Source organism: Siphateles boraxobius, unplaced genomic scaffold, assembly GCF_051911475.1.
Source record: "Siphateles boraxobius isolate OS27281-9 unplaced genomic scaffold, OSU_SipBor_1 89, whole genome shotgun sequence".
Lineage (NCBI taxonomy): Eukaryota > Metazoa > Chordata > Actinopteri > Cypriniformes > Leuciscidae > Siphateles > Siphateles boraxobius.
Genome location: NW_027509218.1, coordinates 3,633,353 through 3,648,104, shown reverse-complemented (window position 1 = coordinate 3,648,104; position 14,752 = coordinate 3,633,353). Strand labels below are relative to the sequence as shown.

At 40.2% G+C, this 14,752-nt stretch overlaps 1 protein-coding gene across 1 annotated transcript; it reads left to right on the top strand.

Moving 5' to 3' along the window:
- The first annotated feature begins 543 nt into the window (after window positions 1-543).
- nr1d2b (nuclear receptor subfamily 1, group D, member 2b) lies at window positions 544-13,247 on the top strand. The gene is made up of 8 exons (XM_077222553.1): window positions 544-1,078; window positions 3,682-3,897; window positions 4,947-5,035; window positions 5,547-5,691; window positions 6,666-7,330; window positions 7,447-7,632; window positions 7,775-7,985; window positions 11,319-13,247. Exons 1-8 carry the CDS (start codon window positions 1,060-1,062, stop codon window positions 11,513-11,515), a joined length of 1,728 nt encoding a protein of 575 aa, XP_077078668.1. The 5' UTR covers window positions 544-1,059; the 3' UTR covers window positions 11,516-13,247.
- Window positions 13,248-14,752: the final 1,505 nt, after the last annotated feature.

Sequence of the window (14,752 nt, the reverse complement as noted above, 5' to 3'; positions counted from 1 at the left end):
CGATCGGAGCTGCGGGAGTGTTTGGAGAACATACGACTCCTTGTGCTTTTAGATCGCTATCGCAGTGCTTTGATGTCATGCGGAGATCGATCTGCGAGAAGCCGATGCATCTCGAACAAGCCTGGCGTACTGTTTGGCGCTACCGCACTAGCGTTGCTGGGCAACATGAGACGTATACAGTGACGTAAGATCTGGCTCTGTTGTGGCTCTCTAGCCGGTGGAAAGGCAAATCGGTTCTTATTAAGCTCGTCAGTCGAACCCACTCTGAACCAGCTTTGGCTCTGGCTCTGAACCAGCACCCGGTTCTTGTTGGTGGAAAAGGGGTATCAGTGGGTTATAATAGGCTTGTTCGACTTGAACCGGCGCTGCACAGACCGATCGGTTGATGACATCAAAGTACCGCGAGAGCGATTAGAGAGCAGACGGCTCCTTATGCTTTTGAATCGCTCTCGCGGTACTTTGATGTCATCAACCGATCGGTCTGCGCAGCGCCGGTTCAAGTCGAACAAGCCTTATGACACTCATGCAGCAGGAGGAGGAGCCGCAGTGAAGTGGGTCACATGATCTGGAGACAGCAGACGCGGCAGCAGCACATAGACACACTCAGTTTCGCTCGATCATTCTACATGCGCCCTCTTTCTGCGTTAAACCTTGATTTAATCACAACTCTGAACTACATCTAACGCTACCCGAGTCGACATAGCGAGCTATTATAGTCTTTCTTTATTAGACGTAAATCGTGTGGATTTGGTCTCTTGGCTGTCCGGTCTAGAAGAGTCCTATTATTATAACTAATACATAACGGCATGTGGCCTATTTAGTTATAGTTTTCTAGGATGTATCTGATTTGTTCGTCCCCAAAGCAACACGGAGCTGATATATCCAGATTATCGTGTTTATTTAGTTCGAAATGTTTCTCAGGTAACGTTACTGTAAACTATAGGTAACGTTTGAGAGAAACTCGTTTTGTAGAATCTCCCAGCGACTAGATAGTTGCTGTAAACCGTGTAAAAACGGCATTACCACACAGGTGACTCGGGCTCAAAGCTGTCGGAGGAAATGGAATCCACAAAGGCTGGTAAGATCAGTTTGTTTTTACTTTTTAATATGACTTTAATAATCCGTGATACCTTCAATGCACTCTTATCTTAATAAATGACACCGAAGCATGTTGTTTCACGTGATGCTGTGAATGTGCATTGTGCATGTGCATTAAGATGTTGTTTGGGCTTTTATTACTTTATTTGCAGCATGCAAACTCTAAGTAGGTTAAAAGCGTCAGCCTTGTGTTGTTATGACATAGATTGTGAGTTACTGAACTGCTGTCTCCCAACTCACATGGACCGCTCTGCCTAGCCATGTGCATCTGTGTTTATGCGTCCTGTGCGTCTGCTCTGATTGGTCGAGAGAAGTCATGACGTACAGTGTTGCATAATTTGCATGGCAGAATGGATGCGTCTGCAGCTGTAGATACACGTGAGGCGGCTGCGGTCTGACCCACATTTTGGCTTTTACACTCCCTACAAGTCATGCCCGAGTACACGTGGGGGCGGTGCTGAGAACATGTCGACCAACAGCTCAGACTGCGATACTGATGACGTCCATTCATGTTGTTCTTTGTATATATATATATATATATATATATATATATATATATATATTAGTATACAAAAACAAAGTATTTATCTATCCATATGTAGTATACTATATATATATATAGTGTACAAAAACAAAGTATTTATCTATCCATATGTAGTATACTATATATATATATATATATATATATATATATATATATATATATATATATTAGTTTCAGCAGACATTAGTTTGAGTTTCAGGTTAGAGTATACTGAGATGCGATTATTAGCATGTAATTATTTATATTGAACATAAATAAGTTCAGGTAGACATTTTTATCGACATAATGTAAACAAGGGAAACAACACCCTTTTGCTTGCTCTATTTGACTCGCCAGCATGCAATTAGTATGTACATGTAAGTATTGACATATAAATACCATATTAGAATTTGAAAACAGATGATGTTTGTTAGTTCTAAGTATTTAATTTGAAATGAGTTGTTTGTCGGTAAAGCCTACACCCTAAAAGGTATTATGTAAGGGTGTTACCTAACCATTGAGATTGGGACAGCAGAAATCAGGTCAACCCATACAGAAAGAGCACACAAAGCATGGTCCGCTTTCTGACAAAAGGAAGGCTTGCAGCTCAAAATAAAACACAAGGACAAAGAAAATATTTGTATCCTCATTAGTAAATAGCCACCTATATGGATTGCATATACTCTCTCTATGTTTAAAGTTTTTAGAGACAGTTGTCAACAGATAGATGTAAAGGCTAGAATCAACCTCTTGGCCATGTCTCATACTCTTATGCTTCGTAATATATATGCATATATTAGCAGGGCTCTCAAGTTTTATCAAAAGTTTAGAGTGAGATTTAGGGGAGGAGCCACCCAAATATTTGCAGCAGCGGTCCCTCGACCCAACCAAATTCGCTTCAATTTTTGCTAGCAGTTCAATTTTGCCTATTGTTCATAATTGACCAGCACGAATGGAAATTATAACAATTGTTAAATCTGATAAACAGACAAATTCATCCAAATAAAATAAATAGTTATGTTTAAAAAATACAAATTTATTGAAAAATAAAAATAAATTTGACCCCAAACAAGCCAACTGAACATCAGTGGTCAATGTACATAACATTGTGTCATAACAACTTGCCCTGAGCATGTATGTCAAGACCCAAACCGGTCACCTTTACAGGGGTCATCGGATGCCCATTTTCCACAAGTTGGTATGATTATTTTGGGTCTTCATGTAAAGTTTGTAAAATACTTTGGTTAAAATTTCTCAATGGTTGTGTAAAACAACACCCTTTTTACCTCTTCAAAAACAGCTCTGTTCACAGTGACCCGTTTCGGTGCATGTCTGTTTAAATGATAATGAGCAACAACTTTTTGGCTTTTTGAGGATTAAAAAAAAGTGAATGGATTTTTTTCATTGCATAGTGATTGTGTCCACACACTGCAAAGACACATTTATTTGCAAATACCATATAAAAGTGTATTTTGCATCCGATGACCCCTTTAAAAGCAGTTGGAGAGTTTTTGAATGCATCAAAAATAATTTAGCACAAATTTGGCTATACTCCTCAACATCAGCTCTCACTGTCTTTGATCACAGGCAAGAAATATCGTCCAGGAATCGTAAAATCAAAATGCTAAAAAAAAAAAAAAAAAAATGAAATGTCTGCAAACCGCATTCATCAGATCGTGCTCTATCAACTTCCACTCAGTGTGTGTGCGTGTTGTCTAGTAACGAACGTGCTTGCAGCGGGAACACATAATTTACCCGGAAACAACTAATTCTAATTTCTGATTGGCTGGTAGCTAGCATTTAACTCTGTATTACTCGAGACAGATGCTATGAACTCGGCAGAGAACTTCCCTCCGTTTGCCTGCGCCTCGTCCATTAATTGTATAGCGGGACAAGTTCCCTTACTCCTCAGCGTGAGAAATACAAGGTGGGGCGTGTGAACGGGTTGAAATGCGTGTGTCTCACGCCCAATGCGTGAGACTTGATATATCAGCTCCACTTTGATCCTATAAAAATAGAGTTTTCCTAACTGAAGTTGTCATCTGTGTGTTATCCACCAGGTGGGGTAATAGCTTACATTAGCTCCTCGAGCTCTGCCTCCAGTCCAGAGTCATGCCTCAGTGACTCTTCCAACAGCAGCTATCAGTCCAGCTCTCCGCCTCACGCAGGGCCGGGTCAACAGGGAGAGGCCCTTCCTGTGGCCTCTCAGTCCCGCCCACCGAGGCACGGTGGAGGGAAGGCACGATCACCCTCCACCACCAAAAGTGGCATTACAAGTGAGAGACTGATCTAAATAAAAAATAAAGTTAAAGAGAATCAGAAATGTTTTCATGCTGTAATCACATGTTCTTACAGACTAATTTAAATCTGATCGATCACACTTTAGATTAGGGTCAAATTCTCACTATTAACTATGACTTTCACCTCAATAAACGCCTAATTACTGCTTATTAATAGTTAGTAAGGTAATTGTGAAGTTTAGGTATTGGAATAAGGAATGTAGAATGTGGTCATGCAGTATAAGGCATTAATATGTGCTTTATAAGTACTAATAAACAGCCAATATTCTAGTAATATACATGCCAATAAGCAATTAGTTAATAGTGAGAATTGGACCCTAAACTAAAGTGTTACCATATGATCTTCTACAAATTGAATCCAACATATGTAGTCTTAAAGTTAAGGAACTATTAATGAATTCATTCATTCATTAAATAACATGCTTTGCTTTCTCAGAATTGTTATCTGTTATCAAAATGAAATTGAAAAAGAAGTATTGTTATTGTTAGTATGGAATAAGGTAAAACTTTATTTTGATGGTCCCTTTTGAACATTCTGTTGACTATAAGTTACTTTGCAACTACATGTCAACAAATTCTCATTAAGAGTATCAGTAGATTGACTGCTTAATATCTAAAAAAAACTCTTTATTGTGATGCTCCACAACAGACACTCTACTGACCACAAGTACTTTGCAACTACATGTCAACTTATTTAAACCTAACCCTATGAGTCTACTAATACTCTACTAACACCCTAATGAGAGTTAGTAGACATGAAGGGGCAATGTTACTTATAGTCAACACAATGTGTTAAAGGGACCATCAAAATAAGCTGAAACCTAGAATAATTATATATTTGTCAGTAATGATCTGATATTTGTCACTTAACATTGCACGATTCATTATATTTGCCCTTGTTTGCTTAATCATGAAGTAATGGTCTTCTAGCTGTTTGAGGAAACTGAAAGCTGCTGTTCTAAGGAGAAAGCCAAACTGAGCACAGAGCCTTTTTCATCTGACTCTCTGTATTTCTGCTCCTGCAGAGATTAATGGTCTGGTGCTGCTATGTAAAGTGTGTGGAGATGTGGCGTCAGGATTTCACTACGGCGTTCACGCTTGTGAGGGATGTAAGGTGAGAAAATGTTAGTCTGAGTCTACAGCCACATTTCAGTGTAAACTTATAAGCATTAGAGGTTTCATTAGTTATTTCTTAAGTACAGAGTATTTTTAAGTTAAAAGCTCAGAAGGGGTGTGAAAATCTGTATTTTTCACTCTCATGTGTGTTTGGTTTTTAATACTTCTCAGTGAAGGCGGTTTTATAGTGTATGTTTTCATGTTAAATTGTCCCTGGTGTCGCTGTGGTTGATTTAGATATGGTTGATGTGACATGGCTGTCATGCCTTATCTGGGTCACATCTATCTGTTCATCACCCTGAAGGAGATATCACTTTGCTTTATTTATAACCAGAAAGCCTGCTACTCAGCAACCTGTTTAATCATCAGAGCAAAGCTCTGTGACAGAACAGTGTCATCAGACCTGAGAGGGACACCTGCTTTCCATACCAACTCCAAGGCTCGACACCTGTTACTCTCTGTGTGGGCACTGTGACCCTTACATTTCTCTTTCATTTTACCACCTGTAGGGTTTCTTCAGGAGGAGCATTCAGCAAAACATTCAGTATAAGAAGTGCCTTAAGAATGAAAGCTGTCCCATTATGCGTATCAACAGGAACCGGTGCCAGCAGTGCCGTTTTAAGAAATGTTTGCTCGTGGGCATGTCCAGAGATGGTGAGCTCTAGCTGACATTGTGTCCTAGATCCAATCAACAAAATATGTTACAGGCCGACATATGTGATCACAGGTTTTAAACCTTAAAGGACAAATGAATAAATAAATTAAATATATAAAGTAAATGTTATTTGCACGTAGATAGATGATACACTGCCCCGCCAAAAAAATGCTGTTTGGATTTAAATAGGCAAATGCTTAGGAGTATATGATTGGATCATTATTGCAGTGATTATTATGTTTCTAGCATGTTATATGTTTGGCAACAGGTCTTCTGATCCCTAACTGATGGAGTGTGTAGCTTTTAATTTTTTAAACAACCATGTAGGAATATGTTTCATGGCCATATTCCAGGATGACAAAGCCAAGATTCACCAGGCTCAAATTGTGAAAGAATAGTTAGGAAGAGAGCACGAAGAATCATTTTCACTCATCAATTGGCACCTCTTAGTCCAGACCTTAAATTCATTGAACGTCTTTGGGATGTGCTGGAGGAGACTTTACAAAGTGCTGGACTCTTGCAATGTCAATACAAGATCTTAACCAAAATGTTGTGATGTTCCATCTGATTCATTTTTGGTCAAGATCTTGTATTGACAATGTTAAGTCTACTCCAGCGCATCCCAAAGACTTTCAATGATTATAAGGTCTGGACTCAGAGGTGCCAATTCATGTGAGAAAATGATTCTCCATGTTAATCTTGGCTTTATCATCCTGGAAAATGGCCATGATATGTCTTCCTACATGTTGTTTAAGAAATTAAAAGCTACACACTCCATCAGATAGGGGTCAGAAGAACCGTTGCCAAACATAACATGCTAGAAACTTAATAATCACTGTGATAATAATCCAGTCATAGACTCTTAAGCATTTGCCTATTTAAATCCCAACAGTTAGTATCTATCTCTCTGTCTATCTCTAAGCATAAGTGTCAGTCTGTTAAAGTCTGTGAACTGACACTGTCTTCTCTTTAGCTGTGCGTTTTGGCCGGATTCCCAAACGAGAGAAGCAGCGCATGCTGCTCGAGATGCAGAACGCAATGAACAACATGATGAGCAACAGCCCCTGCAATCAGCCCCTGCCTCTTAGCAACCAGATTTCAGCCACCGATGAAGCTACCGAGGACAGCACTGGCCATTCCTCTCGTTCCTCCTCCACCTCCCCCAGGAGCAACCGATCCAAAACCAACCCTGACCCCGAGCTGCTGATCGCCATGGATACGAGCCAAAGCTCAGACTCCTTTAGTGCTACTGATAGTGGGGAGGAGGAAGGCATCGGCACTGTTACTAGGGCACAGCAGGAGACCTTAATGTACAATCAGGAGCAGGGGAGTGTGCCTTCTGACGCCCATAACAATTACAGCTATTTCACAGAGAAGACCCAGGATGTCTGGAACCGCCAGAACAATACATCCTCATTGAGCGAACAGAAGCCACAGTCGAGCTCTGCTCCACAGGGGGCTGAAGACTCCAGCCGACATTACAATACTCTGAGCAGCTGTCCTGTCGGAGTGCCTAACAGCATCCCCGATGGAACATCTCTGCACATCCACTCTCTGAGAGCTCATAATGATAATGAAACTCATGCCAATGGCAGCTATGGTGTCCAAACATCCGGAAGGGTTAACAGGATGCACCTGGTGAGTTACACAGGGTACCAATACCAAAATAACAATACCAAAATTTCTGTAGTCCATACGAATACTATTTTATGTATACTCTTTCATGAAATATATTTCATGATCCTATTTCACAGGTTTGCCCCATGAATACATCACCCTATGTGGATCCTCAGAAGTCGGGTCACAGTATTTGGGAGGAGTTCTCCATGAGCTTCACCCCGGCTGTCAGAGAGGTGGTGGAATTTGCTAAGCGTATCCCAGGGTTCAAAGATCTATCCCAACATGACCAGGTCAGCCTGCTCAAGGCTGGCACCTTTGAAGTATGAACAAAACACAACACAATCTCTGTGCTGAATGAATCTGATTAAAAAAAAATCATTGTGACATAACAGAGTCCTATAGCAAGTTATTCAATGTCATTTGAACTGTAAAAAGACCTGACGTTTCCTGTTTGGTCTGTAGGTGCTGGTGGTACGCTTTACATCCCTGTTCGATGTGAAGGAGCGGACGGTTACATTTCTGAGTGGCAGGAAGTATAGCGTGGATGCTCTGCGGTCTTTGGGGGCTGGAGATCTCCTCAACTCAATGTTTGACTTCACAGAGAAGCTGCAAGCTCTTAACCTCAGCGAGGAGGAAATTAGCCTCTTCACGGCCGTAGTGCTGGTGTCTGCAGGTATTTATCACTTTTTGTTGTCATACCGTTTTCAGACCATATACTTGCAATATTTGCAATTTAGGATCATGATTTCAAGATAAAGTTACGATTAGATCAAACTTGACTGAGCTCAAAACTTAGACCACTTAGTAACAAGAAGTGACGTCAGGAAGGTCATGGTGATTATTAGGGCTAGGTATTGACACAAATTTCACAATTCGATTCGATTTCGATTCACAAGCTTGCAATTCGATGTGATTCCGATTCGATTCAATATTGATTATTTTGGATATCAGGTACAATACATGGCAAATTTTCTCAAGGAAAACAAATCTCTTAACTAATGCTGTAAACTATGGGAGTCAGTTGTAGCCTATAAGCTTTCATTAGCCTACTATAATATTGTAAGGTAAAGGTAAAAAATAACTGATTTGTATACAAACGCTTAAATTACACTTTTATTTACTTTTCTAATAATAAATGTATATGAAATATTGTAAGGGGTATACAGTTAAAGACCCAGAACCAGATATGAAGAATGAAGACCCAGAGTCAGAATTATAAAAAATTAGAGAAAATATTTACTGAAGATAGTTTGCAGTTTCATCAGCAGAAGTCAGCTTCAATACTCGCACAGGAGTTCGTAGGCCGCCCCGCTTACAGTTACAAAGATCACAGCAGTTATACGATTTCCAAGGTCTAAGCTACGTCATTGCTTACAGGATGAATGATTCTCATTGGCTATGAAATAGATACAGTAATTTTCCACACATATACAGATAGACTGAAGCATATCTCCATCGATTATGCAGCTGAAGTTAGGCATGTCATGACCTTCCAGGTCGCAGATTTGGGTTGCTGGGCGCCAGCATGTCCAGAACAACAACTCAGTCAATCTCCAATAATGCCAGTGGTTCCTTAATCTGTAACCAAGAAGACTAACACACACACCGACACACAGCTTTTCCAAGGTTGGATTTGGCCAGGCTCTCACTATAAACAGGAGAGTCCTCTCAAAACATCAAGATAATGCGTTCTTTCTCTCAAGGATAGCTAAACTTTAGTCTAACTGGAAAGAAAGGCTTTAACAAAGAAATGGCCCCTTAAACGATTGGCTTCAATGACACCTATATGTTTTAACACATTGAAGACCTTTCTCAAACACAAAACAAGTCCCTATTTCATTTCTGGAAGCTGTGTTAAATAAGCAAGCACTGCATTCAGATATCAAATACAGACATTAAAGAATACATGAAAAGAACATTTCAGTAATCACACTGGTAACTTATATAAATAAAGTAAAATCTCCAGAGAAGTCATTCAATTCATTTGATATTTAGAAGGAAAAATATTGATTAATACCTTAATTATAATCAATCATTACATATACATTGAAGCAGCAGTGGATTCCAATCCACCCCCTTCAATTAGGGATGGGCATGATTAATCGACGATCGATTATTGATCATTAAGAATTTCGTCGATCACGTTAATTTGTTATCGATTATCATTAAACTAATGCTGCCGCGTTGCGTAGTGTGAGTGGAAAGTGAACGTGTTCCCCGGGCTGGTTGGTCAAGTTAGCGCGGAGGTACCTGTGCATCCCGGCAACGTCAGTCCCCTCAGAGCGGGTGTTTTCAGCGGCTGGACTGAAGCCTTGTTTACACTCGACGCGTCCGCACGAGCGCGAAGGTGAGCGCGGCAAAAATGACGTCATTGCGGTATTCGGTGTTTCACCATAGACAGTAAAAGAAAGTGTTTCACAGGCGAGCGCGTCGAGTATAAACGCCTCGTCTGTTTGGGGAGGTGCGCGCGCAGTCTGTGGAGACTCGCGCTGCAGAGCCAGGCGAAAGTGTAAACGAGGCTTGACGGTCAGGTTGCGGTCGCGTCTGACCTCAGATCATGTCATCAACATGCTTATCTTTCTCAACAAAAATCAGTAGACTGGTGTAGAAGTTGTATGTGAGTTACTAGTTATTTTTTATGAGGCTTTGTTAAGTAGCCTAGCCGAATTGATTGTTACAGTAGGTAGGCTAATCTCTCTCACTCTCTTTCTCGACTCCGTTCTTGGATAGTTCTGAGTTACATTTTGACAAAACCTGTCAGATCTAAGTATTATTATGTTTTTGGTTAAGTTATTGTTTAACATGATTTTTTTTATTATTTATTATTTTGGAACAAACGAGGGTCTCTGTTTAAGAACGCCAACTCGCAGCTGCAGGTTCCGTTGCTTCCGAGCACCGCAGCGCATATATCTTCAAGTTTAGCCTAACCGAACGTCCAGTTTTACTGCCACAAGTTGATCATCTTGTAATAAAGATCTAATCGAGGAAAAACGCGCTGTATTTTTGTATTTTCATTCCATTTTTAATTTATAAAAAGTATATAATATAAAAATAAATAATGAATTTGAATATAAAAATATTAATGATTAATCGATAGTCGATCGTTAATTCTCCCGACGATCGACTAAGAAAATTTAATCGAATGCCCATCCCTACCTTCAATATAAACATTTAAATGGTGGATGTCATAAAAACTTGCCAGATTTATTCAAACATACATTAAATGTTGAAGAACATAAAAAAATATAATGAATGTGTAATATGGTGCATATATTAGCAAAATGCTTCTCTCTAGAGTTAATTTTTCTAGCTGACTAACGGGTTTATGGTCACTGGCTATGGATATGGACATTTATCTGAGGTAAATGTGACGTTACATGACATTGTTTACATAATTGTTTTCAATGACGTCTTTCCATGGTTGAAACACTGATTGAGCGATTCCATGTAACATCATACGGAATTCGAAAAGTTGTACTCTATCTTTTAAAACACTTTCAGATGCTCATGAATGTTAATTTCACGCTGTAGTTGGTATTATTAAGGCGGAAGATAAGATGTGCCCGCGCTGCTGCTTCTCTTGAGCTGAGCTGCGCTGCGCCAGAGCGATCTCACGCCACAGCGCCAAAGCGGTGTTTGTTTTTGAATTTCGTAAGAAAATGGACGTAATTTGTTTCATATCAATAGTAACAAAGCACAAAGATTTGAGGGGTGTGAGGAATTAGATAGATGGAATTAGATATAGATATATATATAATTAGATATTAGATATATGAATTTGTTTATTGGATGGGATGCGTGCTACAATGTTCCATTCATTCATCAACTATGACTATAGCCTAATCGATTCTTGGGATTTAAGAATCAATATCGGTTTGTAAAAATGAGAATCGATTAAAATCGAGAAATCGATATTTTTTTACCCAGCCCTAGTGATTATACAGTACAAGAATAAACGGTCCAACGAAAGCTTGTGAAATGAATTCCCCTGCTGTGTTCCCCATAGATCGTTCTGGCCTCGAGAACGTCAACTCAGTTGAGGAACTTCAGGAAACTCTGATTCGAGCTCTGCGCAGCTTGATCACCAAGAACCACCCCAACGAGATTGCCATCTTTACTAAACTGCTTCTCAAACTTCCGGATCTGCGCTCCCTCAACAGCATGCACTCTGAGCAGCTCTTGGCCTTCAAGGTCCAACCCTGACCACCCACCAATCCCCATAACTGTGGACCACGACCCCTCCCATCCACTTTTAGAGACTCCAGGCCCATTTCTGTGGCCCACTAAGCCATTTGGGGGGCTTGTTCTCACTCAAAGCCACTTAGCTGACATTTCTCCCCATGAGGACTGCTTGTTAAATATGGAGGGAGTGGGGAGCAGATACTTAAGAAGTCATTATACTGTAAAACGTCTCTGTTTGTGCTAATGCACACGACCCACAGACACAAACTGGATGGGTTTCGTTGTAGATGCTTACGAGAGTTTGTACGATTACAGGGTTTGTGTGTACGCAGGGGCACCTTGAATTTGTTTTTAAATTTACACTGCCTGTGCAATAAGTGACACGTTCACTGTTTTTGGAATGTTCCTTGTTGGTCTATTAATACTTTCAGAAAAGAGGAAGTAAGGTATTTTGTGGCCGTATAACAACTGTGTGTTAATAAGGGGAGGGGTTATGAAGGGATAGTCTAACTCATACATTTAAAACAAACGAGAAACTAGTACACAGTACGGTTTGATGCCCTTTGAGTAATTTAAAGTCAAGAAAAGACAAAAAGCACCAACTATGAAATGGAAGAATGTAGAACAAGATGCTTATAAGAGCTTTCTGGCTGAAAGACACGAGAATGTTTAATGGATAGATCTTTTTTTGTAGTTTGTTTCTGTCTTAAAAATTGTAGTTAAGTGCAAAGGAATCCACTCTATCATTAGACCTGAATTACTCAATTATGTGAAAGCAAATGCTTCTTGCTATGCAAGCTCAATTTTATGGATGGTGAAAGACCGTAAGGTCCAACCATGTGTGGCTTGCCAACACTGTAGCAGACAATAACAAACTATCTTTTACAGTCAGTTTTAGCTTTCAAGTCAGCCATGGCGGAGCAACAGTTCGGAGAGAATCTTGCTGAGCAAGTTAAAGTTAGTTCAGCTGTTGACAAGTTTATAGATAGCTACCTGAATAATGACACATCTGGTTTATTGGCACAGATATTTGAAGGTGATTGCTTGTGTTATCTCCAATATTCAACCAGACCACAGGCTTGGCCAACCATTTGCGTTCTTGCATAAAGTATGTTTCTGATTTTAGATCTGCATAATGTGTAAATGTTTTGATTCGTAGGGCTTTTAGTAATGACACAATGTGTAATGATGCTGAATGACAAAAGGAATAGAACATTTGTGTATTATCTCTATAAGAATGCATGCTCCTCTCGGTACTGATGGGACACAAAGCCATCCACAGTGATGTCATAATGTCTAATTATATCTAAGGCCACATCTCAACTGACACCTGCCGATTTGATGCATCTGTATGGGTGATAAGTTCAGGCTGAATGTTTATGATGATTTTTTTTTAATGATGATTTGGGAAGAGACGCTCCACTTCATATATTTGTAATTCTGTATATTTCTATTTTATGAATGTTTGTTTTTTTCTCTTCTTTTGGGCGAGTCTTTTCAGTGAAAGGTCTTGTAGAATTATTGTGTCTGTGTGATAAGCTGCAGTAAGCAGATACTCAACATAATATTAAGCACATACTCGAGCACTGTTAGACCAGACAGGAAAATGAAACCGGAAATGGCCCAAAACTCCACAAAGGAACACCTGCAATGCCTCATACCCTGTCAGCTCTAGGCATCAACTCTTCTCGAGTCGGATCTGATATCAAAGCTGCTGTAGATGAATAGTTAATTAAAGAAGTATCTTCAGTTATGTTTGGTGTTGGTGTTCCCATCTCATTGTTCACCCTGTGGCTCAATCAATGTCAGCATTGTGTTGCCATAATCCAGTCTGTTTGTTTTCCTCTGTGAAAGCAATGTAAGCTATATATATATATATATATAAATTAAGAAAATAAACAGATAAATGCTAATCTCTTCCCCCCCGTGTATTTAGTTATTTTTGCACCCATCAATCAATAATTTTTTTTCTTAAGCACGTTTAAAATAAACACGAGTTGACCAAAATGCTTTATAGACCCAACCTTACAAAACATATACACAAACACACCATTAAAACACAACAAAGCACTAAATAAACCACATGTAACTAAGAACAGATAAAAGCAGCAGAGATAAGATGGGTCTTCAACCTAGATTTAAAACACTCAATGGAATCACAAGATTTAATGTGTAAAGGAAGACTATTCCAAAGACGCGGTGCTGCTACCGCAAAGGCATGATCTCCCTTAGTTTTTAATCAAGATTTTGGTACATTTAAAAGAAAACTTTGAGAGGATCTTAGGGGTCTAGCAGCAAAATGATGCTGTAGCGCACTAGAGATATATAGGGGAAAGCCCATGTAAACCATGTATTACACCCTATACTCAACAGGGAGCCCAAAACATTTACCCCTGGTTTTACAGACAAGATTTAAGACTAGTCCCAGACTAAAATGCATTATTGAGCTGTTTTAACAAAAAACAACTTGCACTGACATATCTTAAAATAAGTCAGTTGCCATTGTTTTGTCTCAAGATGCATACCCGTATTGTTTTTTTTTTCTAAGGCGCATTTATAAAAGCTACTTAAATCTCCTAATTGAACTAAGGCCTAATCCTGGTTTAATCTAAGCCCAGTAAGGGAAACCGGGCCATAGCCTACTAAATACTTCATTCATGTTATTCATGTAAACGTCCTGGTTGCGTATGCAACCCACCGTTCCCTGAAGGAGGGAACGGAGGACGTAGTCGACGCGACTGAAATGGGATCACGCTAGGGAGCCTATCATCTTCGAGTACTATTGAACGAGCCAATGTAATTGGCGTGCGTGATTCGCATCACACACTCCGCCCCCGCGGCGCGGGTATAAATACGGAAGTGGATGCACGCACTAGTTGCTTTTCGCTGAGGAGCCGAGAGTAACCCGGGGTCAGCGGTGGTCCAGCGGTAGTGGCAAGGGGACTACGTCCTCCGTTCCCTCCTTCAGGGAACGGTGGGTTGCATACGCAACCAGGACGTTCCCTTTCAGTCGATAACGTCGGACGTAGTCGACGCGACTGAAATGGGATCAACCATTGAACACGCCACTAACGCTGCCACCTTCCAGTGCCTAAACCAAAGCCTCCTGATGCCCCCGCAAACTTAAGGCGGGGAAGGACAGGGCTTAGGCCAGGGAAGTCACTGCTGTTCCTACAGGACCACTGGGAAAGCGTTCCCCGTACGTTGGAAGGAAGGGACGCTGCGGAAGCCACATCCAACCCGAGGGAGGAAATGAGG

Excerpts from the sequence above, each read along its gene's own strand:
- nr1d2b (XM_077222553.1), top strand. Across the intron at positions 5,692-6,665 it reads CGTGGGCATGTCCAGAGATG|CTGTGCGTTTTGGCCGGATT; the intron begins GTGAGCTCTAGC and ends TCTTCTCTTTAG. Across the intron at positions 7,986-11,318 it reads CGTAGTGCTGGTGTCTGCAG|ATCGTTCTGGCCTCGAGAAC; the intron begins GTATTTATCACT and ends TGTTCCCCATAG.